Below are 26,392 nucleotides of genomic sequence, written 5' to 3'. Positions count from 1 at the left end.
ATATTAAAAATAAAAATAGGTAACATAAAAAGTAAATTTATAAAACAGAACAATACATAACCTTCAGCAACATTCAAAAATATTCCCTATCAAAGCAGAACACAAAAATTACAAATATTGTATCTTTGTAAAGCACTGAATGAAGTCATGGCTCCTTTCTTAAAACATGCTTAAGGACTTATCAGAAACAACATGCATCACACAGGCTCTCTGTCATAATAGTCTGATAGCACCTAATAACTATGCAAGGTAAAGAAGTTTTCTACAGATTCCAGATAACCATCTACTAGCTATTCTGCTAAATATATTAACACTCCTATCAAATAGCAGTGACTGTTAAAAATTTGCCCTGCTCACTTTTGTCAAAGCAAATCCTGAAGACAGACACAACTTTTTTGCTATTGCAAGTTGTCTGGTATTTGTTAAACATCTCCCCCCCCCTCCCCGCCCTAGATTATTTCAAGGGACAGTTACTGCAGCCCTCTTCAATTAAGCCTCAGAACTGATGAGGTACATTCTTCTAGATTGCTGCAACTGTAAAATAAAATGTCAGTTCTTTAAAAGAACTACTTGAGACTGTCTTATCTGAAAATTTGTATTTTCAGCTTTTCTTCTAGTAAGACCTCAAATGCAAACAGCTATTTCTGTTGCTGCAGACCTCTTAAACACTTCAGGTACAACCATAGGAAATTACATCTACTGGTAGAACTTCTAAAATTCCTATTAATACAGTTATTCAAGGCACACTTCGGAATAAATAAAAAAGTGAGTGCCCTCACAGCTCAACCAATTAATCAGGCTAAAAATACCTATTTTAAAACAATAAAAGAAAGAACATAGAAATTCCATCTCTGACTATATTACGTTACGTCATATTCCACGCTTTGGGTTTAGTCCCATAAGATGAAATTCAAACCCCACAGCACTGTAATGACTGCCTACTTTCAGTGACAAATTTTTGTTCAAAAAGAGCACAACTGTATGTTTTAATGATAGGAACAGACAATACTTTCTTCTAAAGACCACATTTATTACATCATACAGGAAACAGTAATTTAACCAATCATATCAAGTTCACCTCAAAATCTTTCTAACTATAGCTTCAAGTCTTTTTCTTTCTTCTTTTTTGGGGGGTGGGAGTGTTTGAGGAATCACTCTAGAGAAAATGGGAGACCTGCAAGTGTGCAGAGACAGACCAGGGACCTCCGTGTGACACAAAGTCAATTTCCACAATGGCGCTAAACACAGAGCTTAGTAATACGGAAAATACCAAAGGAGGAGCACAGAACACATCTCTACAGTAGCTCAAGTAACTCTGCTGTAGCAGAAGTCAGAGAATGATAATCATAGTATCATAAAAAGAACTCAGGTAAGAAAGGTCTTCAGGTAGTCTTCAGTCCAACCTCCTGTAGAGACAAAGCAAGGTCATCTCTAAGCTCAGAGTAGGATACTCAGACCTTTATCCAGTCAGGTCTTGAAAATTCCCCAAAGATGGAGACTGCACAGCCTCCTAGACAATCTGCTCCACTGCCTGACTGTCCTCACTGGTAAGTAGTTTTTCCTTACATCCACGCTGAATCTCTCTTGCTTCAACTCAGGCCTATTGTGTGTCACTCTCCCACTGTGCAGCACTGTGAAGACCCTGGCTACATATGCTCCATAACCTCCTTATAGGTACTGGCAGGCTGCTATCAGGTCCCCCTGAATCCTTCCTCTCTCCAGCACCCGCAGCTCCTCTTCATAGGGCCGGTGCTCCTTACTCCCTTGGTGGCCCTCCACTGAACTTGCTCTAGTTTTCTGGTGTCCATCTTACTCTCAGAGGAGGACAGAACTGGACACGGATCATACTGTCTGGTCCCACTCATTGTGGTGTAACTGGCAAACTTGAACAGAATGCAGACCATCATTCCCTTCATGTCATCAAGATATTCAACAGGACAGATCCCACTGCAGACTGTATTATACTTGTCACAGCCATCCAGGTAGGTTACAAACCATAAACCACTACCCTCTCAGCCCTACCATCCAACCAGGTATTTATCCATGTAGTTGACCACCCATACAAACTGTACATAGCTAAGCCTTCCTTCTTTCCCACTGTAAACCACCTTATTCCCTTTTCCAAATTCAAATTCAAAGACCACAACATAAACTGGACACAATTCTACAGAGATAATGTTCAGTTACAGACATCAGCACAGAATTAACACAACTGACTTAAACAGTTCATTGAGTTTCCAGTGCAATAGCTGTACCTGACCACGTCAGCAGTCCCAAACAGTAAGTTAAAACATGAAAACTCTTACATCCAGGCAGACAAAATACAGCAATTCCCACATGCATTTAAAAAAAAAAAAAAAAAAAAAAAAAAAAAAGGCAGAACGTTTACCAAATGCCCATCAACATGGGTAAGTTACCAGATGTCCATCAACAGACAAGACACGTAACAGAGGGGGAAGAGAAGGCTGTCATCCTCCTGTACCCTAATACACTGTCATTAACTCCTAGCAATTCACCATAAAAATTTAAGGTTTGATGACATACTGGATTTTAGCAACAGGAACTCTTTCAAAGATCTCCAAAACTTTACTAAGAAAACATTTTGATAGATACCTGGCTTGAATAAGACATCCCTTCCCAATAACTACTGCCTCTACAGGAAGATCAATTGTGGTGAAAAGGACATCAGGAACTTTTTGCTTCCTGCAGTTGTAACAATAAGTGAGGTGAGCAGGGAATGGCATGTTCAATTCATCATATGGTATATGGCAAAATCCACAACCTGGTGGTGAAGCTTCTTCAATCCTAAAAATACATTATGGAGAATATACTTAAAACATCTGCATCTTATTAACAATGATCAATACGCGCACATTTGTATAAACACCTACAGATAGCTACTTAAATCATACACTGCAGCTATACTCTGCTTCATTATACCAATGAGACAAGTATTGCATTTTATTAATTAGAAGAATAAAATTAGGCTGCACACTACTAGCTAAAACGCTATAAATAAAACTTGCATTGAAACTTGTTATGCAGGGATCAAGAAAAAGTACATACAATGACCAACAATTTATATAAACCTAAAACATTACTGAGCTGGCTTTAGGCACTATGATTTCTAAATGTAGTCCATGGTACAACAGTTGTACAGGGAATTTGCTGTACCAAATACAATGAAAAGCCTCTTTTACATGGGTTGTGTCCAAAAACCTACACAAACCTAATGAGCAGAACATGAACAACAAACCAACCATCCTACCGAGAAGCAGCACAATATATATAAACATTGTAAGAAGAATAGCAAGATTATTTCCTAAGATAAGGTATTAGGTAAAACTTGTTATTCACTTAGAACACTTAGTCCCATTCCCCCATAAGAAATACCCAGGAATAACCACTCTAAAAATATGAACAGGGAAAGCACAGGCTAACTGCATCACCGCAAATTTATTCTGTTTCACATAAACAATTCTTCCCAGTGAATTTTGAAGAGATGCCTAAGCAAATCTGACAGATTTAGAACATTAGTTATCATAGATTTTGGCAAATGTATTGTCTCAAACATAGGCTTTGTCCGTTTAGTTGTTTTACCTTCCTTTGGCATTTCCCATCTATGCCAAGACTCTTAGTAGCACCCAAATACATATTTTGATAAAAATGCAATTTTCTTCATATTATGAACATGACATTTCTTTCTCTCCATCATATAGTGAATACGGAAACAAATTATTTTTGTTCTGGCTACAGTTTTCAAAAGTCTATCTACACAAGAAGATAATGGCCTCCTGCTAACAAAGTAAAAGAATAATAAATAATACTATGATGGCAGGGTTATTATGGAAAAAGTAAAGCAAGTGCTAAGGTGTAATAAATAGCCTTACTTACTACTACAATAACCCCCTGAAATATTTGATGACTATCCTGACAAACACGTAATAAATTACCAATATGCATTAGTTAATCTAATTATCTTTTCCTAAAAATAACTGTTTGTCAATACTCATTTTTCAGATTTTATTTGCAAGAGCAGAAACAAAGGGAAACTTCATGTTTTTCCTTCTGTTTCATGATTTTGTTCATAAACTTCAACTAAAACATATATCTTTTGTAAAAATCTGGCACTATCTTTGTTTTACAACCAAGCTATTTTATCTCCCATACAGCTCTTAAATAGTATATAGAGAGCATATATACACATATTACAACCACAGCAGTTTTTGGCTTATGTAATTTATCACACATCTGTCATTTTTTATAGTGTGATACAAAGTTGAGAAAGATACCTGAGGAGCGGCAAAGGAAAAAAAAAACTGAGTTATGATCTGTGGTTAGTAGTCAAATGTGTTACCTTATTCAGACTGTTAGAAATAAAAACAGAATATCTAATTTGGTGCAGAGTTCCATTACTTCTGTTGTTGTTGTTGTTAGTGAAAAGCAGTAAAGTGGTTGGTCCCGCATCCTGCACTGTAACACTGTAACCTACCCTAATAGAGAAGAACTATCTTGGCTCTGAGGAAAAAAATCAACCTCTCCCTTCTCTGACCCTATGGAAAAGAAGCCAGGCTGCCATGACAACCTTTGTTCCAAACAGCCTTCCATGGTGCCATCCTGAAGAAACCTAGGGTTCAGTACAGCTGCTGTGCCAGACGCGGACAAAATACAGACCTCTTCACTATAAGAGAAAAGAATTACAACAAAGTGAATTCCTACTACTTAGTGCTACTTTTGCTTAAAACTATTAGATTAAAAGGCTGGTACAAAAGTCTCAATAAATTCAATGTAACTACTAATTTTGTATATTTGTACAATTTTATCCGTTAAATCTCACAAACAATCCTCTTCTGATATTTAAACCATTGTATAAAGTAAGAGATGCAGAAGGATTGAACAGAAAGACTAAAGAGCTATGCCCTATGTTATAAATAATATGCTGTAACATCACAAAGGCTAACCAGGTTTAAGTATGGTTTTCAATACTATGGTTAATAATGCAAAAGAAATCCAGCCAACCAACAAAAGCAAACAAACATTTAAAAAACAAAACAAAACAAGGCATAATTGTTTACCAAAGTAAAATGGAAGTTGAGAGTCTCATCATCTTACAAACACTCACTCTCAAAATGAAGTTACAACACAACACTTACAAGGGTGCTTCTTGGAGGATAAAAAGTAGCAAAACAGTAATAATTTGACTATGAACAACTACAAATAATAGTACATATAGCATATAAAGTAACTGACCATATTCATGATTTAGCAGTTAAAGCTCTCAGAAATGCAAATTATGATCATAGAGCTTTTAGTATTTCTGAAATTGTTAAATAAGAAACAAATCTCTTAACATCCAGTACTTAAAATACTCTATTGGAAAAAATACAGAGAAAAGCTTTGCCACATTTTCTAGAATGATACATATGCCCATATGCCTTTTTCATTTGTTGTTTCTCTTTCCAGAATAATTTTTCATATCTATCATGTCTGGCAGACCAGTACTTACAGACAGAGCCTTGCCCTTTAAGAATGGAATGAAGCTGAACTGGCAAGTAAGCATGGGAAATCTAAATTCTATCAATGATCAAATACTATTACATTAAACTCTTTAAGAAAAATGAAAGTGTGAAATAACCCAGTAACTGACTGCCTGTCTATACTCTGTATAGTCTTTCCTCATAGTTAAAGTAGAAAAAAAAGAATACAAAATATTAATGCTTCTTACAAGGAGACTGACAGCTGAAGGAATAAATTTTCCATTTTTTAATGCAAGTTCATCCCTCAGCAATGGAAACTTGCACATTGCAATTCTGAAGTAAATATGGTCTTTAATACACCAAGCAAGACAGGACATAACCAGCCAAGACAGCATAAGGAATACAAACCATGCCCTGTCTGTAAAGTAAGTTCTCCTGTTTTCCTACTCTACTAGCACAAGCACCTGACTTCCAAGAATTGTTTTCAAGTTTTGTGAAAGAGCAATATATTTGGTGGTGGTGTTTTTTACCAGCAGTGAAGCAATAAATGTGAAGGAGCAACAGATGTCAAGCAATCAACGCTGTGGCTTTCAGACTGATCATTTCTGATTATCTTACTACTTTACTTTACCAACAGATGGTGTGCACTCATGAAAGCACTGTATAACTCTGTATTTCTTTCTTCAACTTATCAATTGCAAAGTAAAATGAAAGTTCTGTTTCCAACTTCTCTCTTTAACAAAGCAAAGCTTTAGCACTTTTTCTTTAAAGTATTTAGGCAAAACCAGCTTGACAGAAAATAAATTCAGATGTCTGAGTTTGCTTCAGTTACCTTCCTAAATCATTTCAAAACAACTAGCGAGCCAGAGTACTTTTCTGTTTGATACCAGTCAGACACACGTGGCCCCAGGAGGAGCTCTTCATAGATGCCCTTCTGGAGCTAGAAAGAGATACAACCTTTCCTGGGCCAGAGAGAAACGAGTAATTAGATGAATCCCAAACCATTTCTCCCAATCTCCAAGCCTCTCACAAAGTTTGTTATTAAGCCACCAAAATACACAAGATTGGAATTTTCTTAGCCAAATGGAATACAGTAAGACACTGGAGTTTTGACCTGAATAGGATGCAGGGCTGGGGAATTCAACCTCACAAAGACTACTGCAGAGCTGTGGTTTACTATGTTAAACACTACTGAAAGATAAAAATAATGACATGCGTTTTCCAGAAAGAAATACAGAATTTTTACACCTAAAGTATTCTAGATCTATCAGGCAGCATATTCTCCTTTAACTCACAGTTAATTCATTCCTAGTAAAGAACTTGTGCCTTAAGTTTGAAGTTTACTGTTTAAGTACTGGTCTGCCAGTTGTTACCCAATAATGAAACTGCAGTACATATACTTCTAGGAAGAGTCTTAACTATTTAGGGAGATTAGGTTTAGAAAACTTCAGAGATAAATTAGTATTGTTACTACAAAAGGAAATATGTAGGTTTTAAATTTTTTTGTTAAATAAAAAGTGTAATGTTCATTAGAAAAAAAAAGATCTTAAAACCCAAACCAAAACATACTATAAAAAAAAAAAACCAAACCAAAATAAAACACACAAGACTGAAATCTCAGAAAGTTACTTTAACAAACTCTCCAAAGTAGATATACTAGACAGTACCAACAGCTGTGTTGAAACAGTTCATCATTTTTAATCCACTGAAGACGAAATAAATATTCTGTGGCATTTTGAAAATTAAATCATCATCATGATTTACCAAATGCTAGTTGATTCACTGTAGCCCACTACAGCATGACAACCCAATGCCTTGGCATGGGATTTTATTTCTTGTCTGATTTCTGCCCACCATGCATCTCGTGTCTCTGGTTCATCTGAAAGACAAAGTATAAATCAGTTCACTACTCTGCACTATGTCAACATAAAGCTTCATGCAATTAATCTGCAAAGTTGAATTTTTCATATTCAAGTGTTTTGCTGTATCTGGACACTTTTTATTTCCTAGCTATCACACTTCAAGCAAACGCTAACAGGGCTTTTTCATTAATTTTCTTGTTTATCACCCATGCGAACAGGTTCTGACAAATTACTGCATTCTTGTTGTTATCCATATGACAGATAACACCAAAATACTGTAGATACTGTTCCAATCTCTACCCACTTGAAGACCATACTGTCAGTTTCCAACAACATGAGAACAACATGTAACTTGCAACAAAGCATCACAGATACTCTGCAATATTGAAAAGCTAGTAGTAATGAAACAGTATTTGTAGTAATAAAGTAACATTTTACTTCAGTATACACTTGCCATCTTTGAAATAACCTCAACAGTTTTTCCTACTGCAAGCAGTTCTCTCTGTTGACCAGATTTTTAAAATATTTGTTCAAGACCGTATCACTAGCCAAACACACCACTCTGTGGTCCTTATTTCAGACTTCTAACTTTGAGAACCCATAGGTGTTTGCAACTACTTCTACATTAACAACATTAAGAAGTACAAGATATATGCTGGCTATGTATTTGTCAATGTTCTTCTGCTTCAATATCCTCACAACCACACCTTTTTTCTCCACCCTCTCCCCCCAATAGATTGTAATTACCTTTACTGTCTTTCAGATTTTATGTTGAAACATATCCTACCTGTTTTTCTTGCATACTACATAAAAACTGAAAAAAAGAGTGCTACTAGAATAGGTTTATGCAATCCATTTATTTTAACTGCTCAGCAATTAGTTTCCCAGAACTAAAGCTCTTCTCGCAAGCTTTTTACATATGAAGTCAACAAGTATTGCCATTTACAATTAGAGTTTGTCAACTGTTTCTTCTTTCAAAATGGCTTACCTGTACCAATAAACTTAGTTGAAAACTACGTTAATTGTTGATACATAAAATAAGGGGAAAAACAATAACAAACAATATAGGCACTCAGATGCTACAAAGGGTTCTGAGTAGACAGATTCTTATACAATTTCCCCGAAATCAACTGAACTTTGCACAGATACAAACTTCTAGCCATTGAGATCTCCTTGCTGAATCATAATTTAGAATATCAATGTCAAAACCTGAGATTCATTGGGAACCAATTTTGTACTAATAGGGATATTTATAAATATAGTGTATGACAACCCTATATCATACACTAGGTTCTCTGACAACATGACAAACAAAAATGAAAGATGCAGATATACACAGATTCTGAAATTTACTGAAACAAAAATATTGTACGGCAAAATGTATTCATTCATGAATTTACCTCAACTTTTCGTTTAGAACTAGACTTTCAGCTTTCTAAAACGAACTTATGATCAAAAAAGAGCACAAAGGTATGTATATTCAACTATACCTAACTTCAGATGTTAACGCTTGTGTACTGACTAGCCTTGGGTATCCAGACTGAAGTTTATCCAACCTTTGCTTTAAGAAATGAACACTGAACAGAAAAAAATCCTACAGTTATAGTTCTTAGGAAGGTTCTACATAATCAAGACAAAAATATACACATCAAGACACAAAACAGGCTAAGGATTTTCATTGACTGTATCAATCATGTTCCATTACATCCGAGTTCACCTTCAACATGTTTCAATGCATTACTAGTAGAATCTCAAGGCACTGCACTTCGCTGTCTATCAAGGTGAAAACATCGTTTAAAACACTTTAACTAACTGGAAAATCAAATGCTCAAGATGACACACAGTAATCCTGACTCAGATGGTTGGAGTACCTGCTAGCAAAGTCTCACACTCTTCAGCTTTCAACAGCTGAGAATCATGCAGAAATAATCCATCACATTATAGGGTTGGAGTTCCCAAGCTCAGCTATGAGAACCATTTGTGGTACACATAAAGGAAAGTGGGAGGTGAAATGTCTTCTCTTTTGCGTGTGCATCTCTGTCTGAACAGAGGCTGTGATTGCTGCCACCAGGTAATGGCAGTAGTGGTACACGAACACAGCAACTTTGGAAATCCATCTTAAGGCAATGGCTACATGATCTGACAAAATGGGGAGCTGTATGGGAGATGCGAGACCACAAGCACGCTCTGTAAATGTTATCACTAACTCTGTATGGTGGAATGGACATGGATCTTGGGAACAATTCCTCCTTCCCCATCCAATCATGGACAAGATCACTTACCAATGTGCGTTTCTCTCTCTAACAGAAAAGTGTTTGTAAGAAAAGTGGTTCACTGACTATGCAGAACAATTCTTGCTCAATTAGACTTGATCACAGACAGCTGGCTATAAACACTGACTGAACAGCCACACAAATTTTTGTACTTCACAGAAAAACACCTACAAAGGAGAATTAATCTTTTTCCAGACATAAACAAAGACAAAAAAGCCAATTTTACTAAATCATCACTTTTCTCTTCACACCTTTAGGTACCATTTGGCAAAAACTGCTTCTACTTGTTATCAAAGACCTTTCTATGACAAGAAGTGCAAGAAAATGTGAAGTCATGATGAAGGAGCTGAAAGTGAGCAACAGGCAAAGCGACGGGGGATGAGCAGGGGAAGTGCTGTGGAATAAAGAATAAGATTACAAACAAGAATATGATACTGATAAGGTATGTAGCCACAGTAAAACTGAAACAGAATGAAATGCTGAAAGGGAACATATATGCTTAAAGGGAACAGAAAAGGTAGAAATAGTGACGGGTCCCAAACTCTATGCAAACTTTTAACTTTCCTCCACAAAAATTTATAGTTTAAATTAAAGTTTAGAAACATATACCTAAGAGCGTTAGCACAATTTTCTCACCTAACTTACCTACAAGAACGCCTTATCATAATGGAAAGCACATATTGTTGTTAGGTTGCTCAATGCTATGTCTTGCTAAAAAATATTTAACCCTTTACTCTGAAAATCTGTTCAACATCAGAATTAACAAAACTATTAACTACAGTAATATAATGGATCATTTTCATTCTTATTAGAGATAAGAACAATTTTCCAGCCATTGTCTTCAGTGTTAACAGGATCAGGCCCAATATCTTTCAAAAAAATCCAACAAATTCTTATTGCACAAGTTCAAAAATTTCTATACGAGTCATGCATAAACAAGTGTTTGTAAAGACGACTGGGTCCTCTGCTTAAGACATTTAAGTAAGTATTTTTTTCTTCCAGGAAGAGGCCAAAAATACGACAGTATGTTTATATATAAATACTGTACATTTAGTTTACTTGAACTTACCTTTGCATATTAAAACACAAAATGATTGTCTACAATTAAAATCAAACACCACGACATTGCAATAATAAATTGATACAAAACACTGAATGCAGTGCAATGTGTAGCATTCATATTCTTCTGACAAATATTTTCACAAGCAGCCTTTTTTGACACATGAGCCACACAATTTCACATGGGGATGCCATTGTAGCATTTACAAGTTTAGTAAAGCTAAGGATTTACATAAACAATTAGAGGAGTTAGGGAAGCAGGATGGCATGTGTCCAGTACACTCCATAAGAGTGTCTGTTGTTGTTTTTTGCTAAGGCAAAAGCTTAAGAACTAAGGGTTTGCAAAGCAGATTCAGCAGACAGTAGCCAGAAACGGTGGGTATTTTGGCGCATGCTTGGATCAGGTGACAGTACAGACTGAAAACTATGGCAGCTCACTGAAATGGTTACAGAAAGTAATGGCCCTGGATTCTAGGTGGAAGCAAAAAGGCAAGCATACATAGCACTCAATCACAAGCTTTTCTAGCAAATCTACCAAGTAGTTTATAGCAAGGTTTATCTACAACTTTAAGCAAAAAAATCTGCAAAAATTACACTGCTATTACGCACCCTTTATTGGAAACCAAAGACTGAATATTAAACCTACTTTTATTAATGTTTCAAAATTGGCATGATATTTATAACGAAGTGGAAGCAAAGCACACTGTTTCTAGAGCTGAAGACCTGAGAAACAATGTTGTCAACAGTACAGTATTCTATAAAAATCGTGCCAACTCAAACCTCCTCCAGCTGAAACTTTCCAAGCATTTTATTAAACAGCTTTAGAAGATACAAACAGCACTGTATTTATTTTGTGCCCTACATGTTTGAGTCAGTTCTACCCACCACCCATTCACCTATCTCTTTCCTTTAAAATACCAGGTTGACTTCTATGAGGCTGTATTGTCAATGGGACAACATCCTGTCCAAATCTTTCACCTGGAGACAACCCTGGACACTATCAATACTTTCTGATTCATAAGAAGCAACACCTCTCCAAAGTTATTTGCTAGAGGTTCACTTGTACAGGGCCTTTCAAGAATTAGCCAGAATCTGCATTATGCTAGGTCCATACAGATTTTTAAAAACTGAAGAAATATTAAGAAGAATGGACTCTTGATTACACAGATGATACTCAAGAGTTACTGTAATTAAAGCTGAATCCCTAGACATCCTGAGACAATTATTCTGAAACAGGAACTGTATGATTAATTTCAACCTATTTCAATATTGTATAATTCAGTAAATATTTACATTTCTAATGCAACATTCTGAAATGAGGATGACAATCATACTATTAAAGTTTTCACAATCTAGAAATGACTCATTGTTCTGTTGTCTCCAAAATGGCAACGGAGGCATCAGTAATATTCTTTCAAATTCAATCTGAGTCTTTCACTAGGCAGAGCCATTACCCACACCTTCCTTACCCTCTTATTCTTTTATCTTCTTTATTAAAACCTATTAATCAGCTTATACAGAAAAAAGTTGGGGATTTTTTTGTAGGTTTTTTTTTCAAGAGACACCTTTGTTAGGTTTACAAGCACCCTTCCCTGGACCCTGAAGTTTAATTTAATCCTCTCTGGTTATCCCATAAATATTGAAATTTCCCATCATCTTTCTAAAATATTTCATAAGGGAGTGTACAAAAAGCCAAATCCTCTTGTCTGTAAAGTTTAAACACAAAATTTGGGTAGCAAATAACTAAGCCTACAGCAGATCAACCTAAAACTTTCCAAAGATCTTCAAAGCCACCCCATCCTTTTTTAAAAATTACTCCCTATATTCACCCTTAAGACTAAAAGATGTGAAAATGAAAACTTGAGGAAGTAGATTATTGGAATTTATCAAATGAAAACTAAGATACACTAAAACAGCAGAAAGCAGTGCAACCATACCACCAAAGAGAACAGGTACACTTACTCCTACAAAAGTTAAACTACAGACAAAGCATCCAGCCTGGAGAATAATATTGAATCAGTGCTGTTCTGCCAGATGAGGTCAGAGAGCACATATCTCAGTTCTCAAGCCCAAACTGCTGAATGAGCAAAAAAGCAGGTCTAAGTCTGGTTGTTGAAGAAATTAAATTACTGAAGAAATAATTTTAAGAATGTTTAGGATTAAAATCACATCCAGCTTTCATGCATTTACAGGATGAGATATTTCAGCTGGCTGATTGAACAGAAAACCATTCATTTGCAGGGCTTGTTTTCTATTGGGTTGGTCAGGCCAAATCACTACATGACCACCAGAAGACTGCAAGAGCACATGGTAGGAATCATACAGAAAAGCAGCACCACTCCTTTTAGTGGCAGCTCACTATTGAGTAGTGTTAGTTTTAATACCAAGCAGCAAAGTGTCCCTTAGTAACATTCCCATCAAAACTCCTGAATTCTTTTCTTATATTCTGAGTTTCAGAAAAATACCTGTATTACTGCTAGGAAGCTAGAGAATGCTCTTTTTTTCTTACCAAAAAAAAAAAAGTTACTTTAAATATGAAACAGAATTAACAGAATCTCCATAGCTTCTATATCTCTGATATGGGTGAATGTGTTTGTAATTTAGACAGAAACATATGGAATTATACCTCCATTAAGGAATTTTAAAATGGATCAAGAGATGTTTTTACCTATCTCACCCCTAAAAGGGAATTATAAAAATCCTACTTCAAAGTTTGGCTTTTGGAATCCTACTTTAACTTCCAATCAGCTTGCTCAGCCATATTCCTGAGCAACTTTATATTCTCAACATCCCCAACAGCAAGCCTTGAGATGTCTCCCTGCATTTGTTCCTCATCTCAAGTAAATATTTCTTGGAACAGTTTAAATGCTGAGATACCTAAAGATTAGCATCTTGTAAGCCTTATGACTGACATCACTACACACAAGTATTTTATACAGTCCACTGTGGCATACCATCTGTGATCCAAACTAATTCAACTTTGTAAATCTAAACAGAATGTCCCAGATTTAAAAAAAAAAAAAAAAAAAAAGCAAGCATACAACTACTTGGAGCTTCACACTGAAAAAAGCAAACCTCCACTGTTCTACACTTTGTCTATCAGCCACATATTGCAAGTTATACTTTTAATTGATCTTAGGAATAAACATGCAAGAATCACTTCGACAAACTACAGCATAATTTAACCTTTTCTAAGTATTAAAAGTAATCTTTGTGGCAATAGTTTTCCATAAACTGGTTCAACAAAATCTGCTGCAAGTACCAACAAGCATTAACTACACAGCCAGAATAGTAATACATCCTGTAACTTTTGCTTTTAATCATAGATGAAGGTCTGATAGGAACAGCACAAGCTGCAAAAAAGTATCATCTTAAAAAATAAAAATAAAAAATCATGCAATAATACAAAAAACTGCTGTAATAATTTATCACTAAAGGAAACTACCATGTGATACAACTTAAATAAAATTTTTAAAAATAAAATAAAATCAAAAGATACAACATCTGAAGAAAAAAAGATGTTCAGAGTATTTATGTGTGTACATATTAAATATTAAACCTAAAATTAAACCATTATGATAACACTTAAAAATAGAGGTTTAAACTTCACCATACTTCCTTAGAATTATAAAAGTTCAAAAGTAGTATCTGAACATAAAATGTTAAATATCAGAAATTAATTTGTCTCTGGAAAATCAGTGTGCCAGGCCTAAATATGTATCTTTGTCATTCCAGCTTTTAGTTATTATTTTGATCAGCCATTCATCCTATAATGGTGAAGTCCTCACAGCTGTGTATAAGGTTCCTCTAATCATAAGATAAGTGGGACACTAAAGAAGGTCTAGGGACCTGTTTTAATTGATTCTATTACAGTAACAAGGGCAAGGTCTGCCACTTTGAAGAGCTGCTAGGTAATAAAGAAACTAGTTATTCTATCTTTTATCTCTCTGTTGCTTTATCATCTTGGCACAATAAACACAACCTATTTTAAAACATGAGCAATCTTCAAAGGACATCTTCATATGTCAGCAACAAAGGGGCTATTACCCAAAGCTGGAGACACTATGCTATAACAAGCCACGTCTTCTTAAACCACATTTCATCCATTTTGTAACTAGTGTCACAAAATGAACTACAAGTGTGATTTTAAAGCTTTAAACAAGCCAAAGTAGCTGGAACCTTAAAACAAGCAACAATAATACTAATTTATCTAACACAGTCCTTGAAAGAAACATACAGAATTTTATACAGAAAAAAATTAATTTCTCCATAAACACAGATATATGTTCACAGACAGGACTGACGCTTTCTTGCTGACTGCCACGCAGACTATCTACCTCACTGCACAACTGCAGAAATGGGACAGCATTATTTGGCACAAAACGATACTTGCCTCTCTATTTCCTATTCATTCTTTACACTCCTCAGGCTTTTACTTGTTACATTCACAGAACCTCTGCATTCATTATTTCTATCCACTCACAACTGTTTATTTTGTTTTAAGACAAACTAGTGAGAGAAGCCTCTCAACTTGTAGATCCAGGGAGCCTTTCCTACAGTGCCTTTTGGGGTGAGTTCAGGACCTCAATGAGACTGCATTAAGAGACACCAAAAAGTCAAAACTTATAAAAACCACTGAAAATATTAGTGCAAAAGGTCAAAGAAAAATTGCACTAACAGAACCCAAAGTACAAACTGAACCAGGAAAAAAAAAAAAAGAAAAAAAGACAAAAACTATGGTATTTCTTTGTAAGAAACATAGCATATTGAGGAACTTCAGTCTTAGCACTTAGAAGGAAAATCTCTTGTGCCTAATTCAGCTCAGATAATGATCTTATCCATTGACATTTAACCAGAGTTATTTCTATAATCCTGTTTCGGTCAGTCAGAACTTGTGTTATCAGCCATCTTCCTACAATACTGCCAGTGGACATTTTACAAGGACCTGTTTACCTGTAATTATGTAGTAGTTAGGAAGGTGTCCTTTCAACTAGTATAATTGTAGTTTTCTACTAACAATAATATGTTTTGAGCCAGGCAAGAAGTTCTACAACTATACCTTTGCAACCACAGAGTGACATATTCTAAGGCTGAAAAACCTCATTGTAATCCATGAAGGAAATTGTATGAAGATAATAGAATAACACTCTTCCACAAAACCAAGGTTGTCTCTCTCATGTACTATCAATTCAAAACCAAACTGTAGTGGCACAATAAGCAACAGCTTTATTGGAGCATTTGTGCAGTGAAAAGTCTATGATGGCTTTCACACTATTAGCCAAATTTCAGGGAGACTTTTAAATCAGCATGAACAGATTAAATAGCATTACTTACTATTAGGCAAGGAATTCTAAAACAAAGACTTTAAATGCCAAGATTATTAATTAATTAATCTCTAACAGAACATAGGAATACTATTCTATACTCACTGACAGTGATCACCCTTTGTTCAGTTACATAAGTAGCTACTCAGAACTCTCCAAAAGAAAAACAATAAACAGTCCCAAAGAAAATTATTTCATTAATATAAGGGTGCATCTGCTTCAAAAAATAATATTCAAACACCATTCACATTAACCATAAAAACCATTTAGGAATATTCACCCCTCTGGAAGGGTTGCAGAAAAGTAGAGTAAAATATTACTGAAAAACATTGCAACCCCTCGCTCTGTTCAGAAAAGCCTCTGACAGCTGCCTTAACCTCCCATTATCATATCAACACACACTGATGTACAAGAAGTCAACCTGGAAATCCTCCAAGAAAAAGGTGAGAGGTCAAGCTTAAAATGTTGTTTTCTGCTAGTTCTGAGGGATAGCCACATCAGACACTAACAAAAACATTCTGACATTTTCTACTGTGTTCTTACAAGTATGCCACATTTACACCCCAGATAGCAGTATGAAATGTCATTTGCACATTCACTGCATGTTTGTATTTCTGTGAAAGAAAAGCATTCAGTTACAGAACCAGAACATATTCAAGCTTTCCTCCTGCATTTCCTCATATACAAAACTAGAGTTCTGGAGAATTTCACATTCCAACAGCAAGTCTGGATATCACACAAGGAGCTCAGGAGACCCTTAGGAATTTTATTAACGATCTTTTCTCCTTCCATGTTTCTGACTACTGGAACTGAAGAATCACTGCTGAAGCAGCTCCCTGAATGATGCGTTTAAAAACATAATTACGCGAGAACACTGTATATATTAGTGGCGTTAAACAGCCATATGTAAAAGCAGTCTTTATTCAACAAGTTTCTTGCATTTCCTAAGGAACCTTTCTTCCCTCTATTTAACCTCAGGAAGAAACTTTAACAAAGATCCAGTCTTACGGATCCAGGATTACTTTCATGTTTTTATATTTATAGTACATCTTTAACATCCTTTTTCAGAGACAGCACCAGACTATTTCTTCCACTGCATTGTCCCCTCTTTTCTATGAACTTGCGCTCTTGTCTCTCTACTTTTATCTTGCAGATTCATCTTGATCATCTTTTTGTAATTTTACAAGCATTTAAATGATTTTGTCATTGAACTATATGCAACTCCCAGATATTTAAGTAGCTTCTTTTCTATTCATGAAATAAAGTCATTCTTTACTTCCATGTTTGATTTTCAAGCATCTTCAAATCTCTGACTTTTCACCACCATCAGATGGTCCTGTTGTATCTCACACTTTAATTAAACAAACCTCCCTGCCATTGGCAAAAAAAAAAGAGTTACTAAACAGGTTACTAGCAGGCTTAAATGAAGCCTGAACATTTTCAAAAAGGAAAATAATGTTAGCCTACTTCTGCTTCTGATCACGCTCTTGCTAACATGAATGTAATGCAAAGATGTAGTATTGTTTTCCTTAAGCTGTATAAATCCCTGCTCTCCTTCAGACCAAGTATTAGCCAGCAATGACAGTGTTGGCAATAAAGCTCTAGAAGGTGGAAATGAATAGAAATCTTCTCCTTTGGTTTCTCAATAACAACAGATCTGCACAGCATATTCATTATTCCTAAAACAGAGTTAACTTGTATGTAATCTGCAACTCTACTATCCATCACACATGATATGCAACAACTGATTTACTCCCTTCCTCCTTTCTTCTTCGTTCAGGAACACACCTAGCACTGCAAAAGAAACATACTTCCAGGACTGTAAGCATAAACTGCTCAGTCCCTACTAGTAGGATTAATCAAGACTGTTACTACAGAGCTGCTGACACATCTCAAGGCAACACAAATACAGTTCTCAGCAAGGTATTAACTCTAAAATTACTGTCAAGAAATGAATTAATGACTTCCCCTTAACTTCCTAGGCTTACATTTTGGATCACTTTGTAGCCTAGCTCAAGGTAAGTTTAGTGTCTGCACATAACTCAATTACTCTGTTATTCTCATAAAACTCTTCCATGGTAACATCCTACCACTATGTTGAAGAAGCAACAATTAATTCAAACCTTTCAAGGTCGCATACAAGATGAAAAATTTTGACACATTTTTAACATCTTGGATCAGACTATGCTATACCAGTAACAGATTTGAGAATTTAATAATACTGCTTTCACACAGAAAGTGAAATTTATTTTAGATTATTATCACTTTAGAACAAGCAAATAAAACCAACAAAACCAGAAACCCCCATAATTATAATATTACAGGACACTTATTCTAGCAAGGAACAAGGATACAAAAATGAGCCAATAGTTTTAGGCACTAGCTATTATTGAACTATTTGTAAACTGAAAAATGTATATACATAATTTAACCTGAAATTTAGAACATGACAGAGAGCTGCACTGCAACAGTGAAGTACCAAGACGAAAAGCTTGTTCCCAGGGGAAACAAACCCCCAGAGGTCAGCTTTATACCTTTTTACTGTGCCAGCTTTAAAAACAAAGTTTGGCAAGGTCTGCTGGCTTGGATATTATATGCAGAGAAGTTATGCCTGCCTTCTTCCAAAGCATGCTAAATTTCCAGAGGAAAAGGGGGGGGGGGGGGGCCAGATAGTCTTTATTTCTCCCCCTAAGATACCAGTACTCTATGTAGACTGCATCATCAATTCATCCATTCTCTCTGCAGCTGTATAAAGAAGTTACATGCTTTGATCCATAAATCTGCATAACAAAATAGAATAATGGGGCTTTTTTCAAGTTAGATGTTAAAGTGATTAAAAAGTTCAAATAATTATGCCCTAAGTCCTGCAAGCTGATTGCATTTTACAATACAAGATTTATGAACCAACAAATCCTGGGCTACATACAACCCTTCTCTTTAAACAGACAGTCCTCTTTGTCTATTTTCCATTCTCTCAGACAATTTTTATAACTATTATTTAGAACAAACACATTCATCAATTTCCTGAAATTAACAGAAGTACAGCCACCCTTGAAGAGGTGCAAGCTCATGCAAAAAAAAAAAAAAAAACCCTAACCAACAGCCCCCACCCAAATCAAACCAAATAAGAACAAAAAAAATTATTTAAAAAAAAATAAATTAATTCACAGCTGACGTGATCCCAACTGTATAAATAATAATCTATTCTCTTTCCCTAAATTACTTGCTTCATGGACACTGAGCTGAAAGCTACTACAAAATAATCATCTGAACATTCAGCTTTCCAGATTGATACTATTCTTAGCAATGCTATTTTATACTAAAACAATGTTTTGAGATTTTAAAGAAAGCCTTTAACAACATTAAAACAAGACATTTAGGCATTTGATAATTAAACAGATTTAAATTTGAAGCATTAACCTAAATATCCTACAGCATTTCTAAGAACTTCACTGAGCTGCCATAATTTCTGTCAGCATATGTAGTACTGAATGACTAGTAAAATACCTGAATTGAAACTATTCCAGTCTAGCAGTTTGTATGATCTTGTGTTACCCATAATTCCGACAAAGGCTGAGTTCAAAACAGCAAATTAGTAGATCAGTTATAGGAGCAGAATAGTGAAAAAAAACTACCAACAAGAACACAATTGACAACACCACTCCACAGGAACTGGAAAGACACAGACAGCAGAGTTAATAAGAGGCTGAAATAGAAAGGGAAAAAAGGAGCATGCTATAGCAATCTGGCACTAGGCGTGATCAAAGTGTACAGTATATAGCAATTATTCTCTTATTGATAAATTCTCAATACACCTTCAAATGTTCTTTCCTCTTCTACATTTTCCTGTTTATTCACTTGCCAGTTTGTTTCCTTCAATATTTTACAGACTTGACTCAAATGCTTAGTACAATTATCACTATATCAGAATTTTTTTTTCTACTTCTTCGCCTCCCCTCCCATAGCCATGTGCCTTCATTCCCCTTTTTGTTTTCATTGTTTTGCAATATACTGAGTTCAAAGTATCATGCATCTTACATTCACTTGTCAGGAGCAATCTGCAAGTCCCACAAAAACACTGCAAAGAGCCACTTAGTTGTGCAAATATGCATCTCTATCTTCTCTTAATTCTTATCCTGCTTTCAGTCAGCTGGTAAAAAGAAAGGGGTGCATAATGCAAGAAATCAGTTTTAAAAAAAACTTTTGAGCAAATTTGAGGTTTTTTTTCATTTTGTCTTAAGTAAATTTATCACACAGTAAATTTTGCATAAAAATGACCTGTATCAGAAATCTGTTGAAAATACAGTCGCCTAAGACAACTTTGTGGCAAAGAAAGGGAGGACTCGCATATAAATAATACTTTGACATTTCTCTTAATCTTCCCTCCACCATGTAAATAAATCTTAACAATAGGGAACAAAGAACAATATTGTGTACTCGTATGCTTTTAAAAATCCCTTAAAGTAGGGGGAGTTTAATTCAAATTACGTCTCGGATTTTATTTCATGTTGTCAGCTGACTGAATCTTTAGATCAGCAACAACCTACCTGCTTACAGAATTACCTGCCTTGGGCCACAGCAAGAAGAAAAGGAAAAAGACTTTTTTTTTTTTTTAAATTTTAAATTGCTTTTAAAGATGCATTTGCACAAACTTTGTTTTATTACTCCTGACTAGTGCATGCAAAACCACTACAGGTGCTATTTTTTCCTCTCCTCTGTCTGCATTTTTAAGTACGCTGTTAACGCCAAGTTTTTACACAGTATTCCTCAGTTTGTCTCAGTGAATATAACAACAAAGTCTTCAGAATCAAAAGTCACTTAATTCTGATGTCAGAACTAGGACATGCAAAATACACATGTTCTAGTACTGGGGTTCCCAGGTAATTATTAAATAAAAATCTTAAAGTACTGTTCAGTATATGTTTTTAAGAACAGAAACAAAGCTGTAAAGGTTTTATCAAAAGAGGTTAAAAACATGTATTGAGCTAAACTGTAGTCATTAGTCCTTAAGGATTTGAAGGAGCTGAAAATTAGAAAACATTCATAGTTAAGATCAAGTATTTCATCTTATTTTGTTTGAAAGGAAAATGTGCACCAAGTTTTGATATTAAAAAGCGGTAAAAAAAATAATTAAACCCTCAGTAATTGAAAGACAGTTTTTAGTGCAAGGTTACTGGATTCAAAGTACTTAATTATTTCATTAACTTGCTGAAAAGTTACTCACTAAAAACACACCCCCTGAGTGACTAATTTTTCAAGCTTAAATGATTGTCTGAAAAATACTGCTTTTAATATACATTGTTAGAATAGTTTAGTATCTATTCAAACACTGTTATGTTATAAAGTTATAAAGATTAGCATTACATGACTATTATGACTGGACTTGAGCAAGGAAGTTGTTCTTGTGTTAACATACCAGGATTGTGAATGCGATCCAGGAGCTTCACAGACCGTGCACTGACAACACCACCAACATGGACAAGAAAGCCTGGTGGAAAGGTCGTCAAGGTAAAAAATGGAAATTCCTGTTATGATTAAAAACAAACATCAAATGACTGCTTACCAACCACTGCTGATTGCCAATAAACATGCAGTGAATTGATAATATCCCTGAAATACAAGCAAAGCAGTTACATTAGGCCAAACATGTCCTTCAGGCTTACTAAGCACTACGTTACCCTATGTCTTCATATACAAATAGTATAGTAAAAGCAGAGGTATTATACAATGAAAGAATACTTTTCCCCCATAGAGTTGTATCTTGGCACAATATTAATAAATAATCAAAACTTTACACATTTGTGTTAACAAAGCCTCTATTGGTCCACTTTCAGAATGGCAGCTAAGTAACATAATTCTAATTTCATTAGCTGATACAAAAATAAAGGAACATTTTTCTCCATTTTTTAGGTCTTATTGTTACAACTGACTGCAGTTTCATCCTGAAGCACAGGGTAAAACAAACTGTAGTCTCGCAAGAATGATGAATGTCTTATTACGGGAAAACATACCTAAAAAATATTAATGGACTGCTTTGCTAGTGTTGTAAGTACTAAATGTAACAAGTACATACATATCCATCTTCTAGAATAAAGCGTAAATCTTTGAAATACAACTGCAAGCTCTTAAACTGAGGAAATCCACTTCCAATTCATTTGCATAAATTAGTTTTTAGTAATTTGTAATTAAAACAAAGAATTAATAAGTTTCAGCAACTACTCAAAAATGTGGTTCATACAAGAGGCAAAGTAAGTGATAGCAGTAATTTTTTATGACACACATGATGAAATAAAACAGTCATATTCAAAGGAGGTGAGCCCAAAACTGGAAGATTTTATTTTCTACAGAGACATTCTATGGAATGTCTAATATACACATGATAGCACACTTATGGGGGAAAGGCAATAGATTTATGTTCAGCAATTCTAAATGCATAGAGGCAAAAAAAGAAATATAAAAGAAAAATCATGCAATCGTGGTTTATATAGTCATGATGATTGGTTAAATAGAAAAAATAAACACCATAATTTTATATGAGAGAAAGTACCATACAGATTCCTTTCTCACATACTTGAAGCACTTGCAAAAGTACAGTTCAACTGAGCTTCTACCTAAACAGCGTACATGCTGCAGATTAAATGAGGATCATGGTTCTTCCAGCAATACATGGCATGAAAAGTCCTCTTAAACTTAAGTCCAATGGAGATTTAAAAATTAATACTTCAGAATTCTTGCCACACTTGTTATTAGAACTCTTACAACTTTTAAAAGATCCTGCAAACTTCAAGTTTTCTGGATTTTTGTTTGGCTTAGACTTTCAAAATTAAGAGGCAAACTTTGAAATCAGCAACCACAGTATCAACAACCAGAAGGAAAAACAAACCAACCAACCAACCCAAACCAAACCAACCCCCAAAAACACTAAAACCTACAGTTGTGCCTTATGATGCAATTAAAAAGCAGAAAGATTTCACCACAGGACTCTGCAAACCTGCTTGACTAATCTGTCTTCAAGATCACCGATGGATCTCTAGAGAGGGCTACATCAAGATTCATCCAGAAGGTTCTAACAGATCACAAAGTGCTTTGCAGGTTATCAGAACAGTCAGAAAGCTCTGACTACAACACAGTCTGAACTCCTCTTCTGTACATCTTTCATGATGAAAAATGGAAAAAATGCAGTACAGTATATCAACACTTTGTTAGAACCCTCTTTCACTGTGGTTCTGTAATATCAACTGTTCAGTGATTCACAAGCATACTGATAATATTTGTCCCTGTATAATTCCATGACACTCATTCTGCCTAACTTACATTTAAATATGTAACATACACGTTTGCTCTGTCCCTTGAATATAGTTATCCAACATTAATGACATTAAAAATAATCAGCTTTCCCAGAAACATAGAAATCAATAAGTCTACTGCATATGCCACCTGTATGAAATTCCATTAAGCCCATACTACATTCGCATTTTATATATACATATATACTCACACTTACATTGTGCTAAAGTAGTATGTAGTGAACAAAGTGAATGATACTCCATGCTCTGAAGCATAAGCACATCCAATGCTCTTTAATCTATATGAAGATTCAGAAATTACTTTCATTTTTTGTTCATTTTCGTAAGGCTGTGTACTGCAAGTAATTTTAACATGTTCAGACTTCCAGTTTGCCTGACTCCCTACACTACAAACCAGGAATAAAACTATAAAATAGTAACCCGGCTTTATCTCAATCAACATATCGATACTTGCAAGTCTGTATAAGATACATGCTAAAATTAGACCTATGTCCTATCAGTTAATTTCAGCGGCAGGCAAACATGGGTAACCGACTGAACCATTCTGACATACTCTTATTCCATTAATAATGTCTCATTCATTCTGACGCAGATGGAATGCCATCACTTCATACGATGGCTTTTCTTCCCCTTTAAGCTCATTTAGAGGATTTGGGTTTTTTACTATTATATTACTCAAACACAAGTTCCAGCCTCAATTACATGTGGTAACCTGCAATACTTAAAAATTATAAAGCTATATTTATTGCACGGAAAACAGAGATTCTGTAAGAACCAGACGCAGTGTTTCTTTATTACAAATCTCCTCTATTACTGCAATCAAGGTGATGCAAGCACAGAGTATTCCCACATGTAAGAAGACACAATAACCTTAAAGTTTCCAAGCTACAACTGAAGATGGTCAATCCTTCTACCAATACCAATTCACTATGCCATTTCACAGTCATTGACTGCATAGACCCTGAAAGAACTGTCACTGGTTTAATCCTTGCAACTACATAAAGATGTTATAGTTGGTATTTGGGGAAAGTCTGATAAGGTTACAATAAAATCCTCATAAATATTTTTTTAATACAATGTTTAAAAATATTTCTGTATATGTATACATGTATTGCTAGTGTTCTTTTTTAACTACATTTCACACAAAGACACACAAAATAATGAAAAGCACATGGAACAAGGTTACACACACATATCATGTGGTGTTAGTGCCAGCTGAAGCAGTTCTCAAGAGTCCCTTCCAGCCATTCATTCATTCCCATCATTGCACCACTCCCTCAGATAATGCTCGTAATGCTCAGGTATGTTCATAGAGCTTTCTGGGCTGAACCAGAGTAGGGAACTGGTCCACATTAATATACTGTTAATTTCCTGGTTGAATTATTTTTATTCTAAGCACATTTACTGTGCCATCTCTGGGCTGGATAGTAACAAGAAGGTGCTGGAAAGAAAAGTTGCTTGAGTTGGCATTTCAGCCAAAAGAATCACACAGAGAACGGCACTCTAACACAACAGTTATCTAGCAGTGCTCTTCAGAGATGAAGATCAACAGATCTCCATTTTGAAAAGGCAGCAGTAAAGATCTCAAGCACTTGCAGAATGCAAACATGGAGGAATAAAACAGCATTTGTCCAAGCTGAGGTCAGAGATACAAAATACCATCAAGAGCAGCATTTGGACATTTCTACAAAAATGTAGGCTAATTTTTTTATGAGTAAAGTAAGCTCAAATTTTCCCACTGATGGAAATACAACATACACTTTTATAGGTAAAAATATACACAAAGATAGCTGTGCTAGAGTTACACTTGCTATCAACAGGCATCCTGTGAATTGCTAAAAATATCTTAAAAGTACAACGTAACATGTATGTGAGTTTTCCATAGCTGGTGTATTTCACCAGAAGAAATCAAGTAATATTACCGCTCCAACAAAATCTGTTCTCGTTTGCAATTAGGGTTATTTAACTAACACATTAAAAACACATCTGATTAAAAAAAAAAGCTGTGGAGACATCCAGTTAAATGAATGGGTTTTAATATGCCTTAGCACTACCATATACCCAAATAAACTGTACTAAGACTCAAAAGAACTTACCATGTATCTAATATATGTAGAACTATATTATACATATTGAATTTATTCTTTGTTTTCCCAAATAAGCGCTACCCTAACTAATCCAGACAGGTAACTAGAGTGCACTATTTATGTGTGCGATATTAAAACATACAAAACAACTTGTGTTATTCATTCTAGTTAAGTAACTCAACCTTAAGGTGACCGTAAAATGTAACCATAGCAAAACCACATCCAATATGAAATTTTCAGAAAGACAGCAGGAACATATTTTTTGTATCAATTAACAGTCTGCATGCTTTGCTACGTCATCATCAATAACAGACTCAACCCGTTTCCATCCCATTTTACTGTATTTTTTTTCCACCAGACCATACACAGGCCTTATCAAAACAGTGTGCAAATAATTCAAGCTCTAAAAATGCATTAAGTGCTCTTAATTTACATTTTCAATTATTTTTAAAAAGCTTCCTAAGGAAATAACAGATCAGCCATGAAATGTCTGAAAAGCTAGCAAAAACAAAGGTAAACAGAGAAAAGGCTCTTTTTAAAGCATTTTTTTCAAACTAAAACGTTAAAAACAAAAAGCCATGGATTTGTAATTAAAGAGAAATTAAAATGTTAATGGAAATATATCAACATGCAAAATACTAAGCAAAAATATTACCATCTGATAAATGTTCTTGAAAATAACATTACAAATATTTTAAAATTCTGCATAAACAAGATTACAAAGAAATCTGCAAAACCTCACAAAAAAGAAAACCAAAATATTTCAAATAATTGTTTAGAAATCCTCAATACAAGAAATAAGGGCTACAAAAAGAGTCACACAATGTTTTGGAACATACCCGCCTTCTACAGAACCTATGAGGCGATCCTCCCTTAGCAATCGATAACACAAAAAATGAGAAGAGAATCATCCACTTACTCAAAATAGTAGCTATTCACTTATATTTCACAGAGGTAGCTGATTTTGTTTTCAACAAACATATATGGTTCTATGTAATTAGTT

The 26,392-nt window shown here is 35.0% G+C and overlaps 1 protein-coding gene across 23 annotated transcripts in view; it reads right to left on the bottom strand.

The window, feature by feature from the left end:
• Positions 1-26,392, bottom strand: part of C2CD5 (C2 calcium dependent domain containing 5) — a 70,609-nt gene that overhangs the window by 22,443 nt on the left and 21,774 nt on the right. For 13 of the 23 annotated variants that reach the window (XM_069806628.1, XM_069806621.1, XM_069806625.1 and 10 more), the window contains 4 exons: positions 21,412-21,520; positions 7,242-7,356; positions 4,586-4,681; positions 2,614-2,805 (listed from right to left, as the gene is read on the bottom strand). In XM_069806628.1, coding sequence (XP_069662729.1) covers positions 2,614-2,805; positions 4,586-4,681; positions 7,242-7,356; positions 21,412-21,520 — 512 coding nt within the window. Of the gene's footprint in view, positions 1-2,613; positions 2,806-4,492; positions 4,682-7,241; positions 7,357-19,502; positions 19,569-21,411; positions 21,521-26,228; positions 26,262-26,392 lie in introns of all 23 variants that reach the window. The other 10 variants (XM_069806620.1, XM_069806622.1, XM_069806631.1 and 7 more) reach the window with 5 other exon arrangements.

Source organism: Haliaeetus albicilla, chromosome 19 (genome assembly GCF_947461875.1).
Source record: "Haliaeetus albicilla chromosome 19, bHalAlb1.1, whole genome shotgun sequence".
Classification (NCBI taxonomy): Eukaryota; Metazoa; Chordata; class Aves; order Accipitriformes; family Accipitridae; genus Haliaeetus; species Haliaeetus albicilla.
This window is presented reverse-complemented; position numbering and strand designations above follow the sequence as displayed.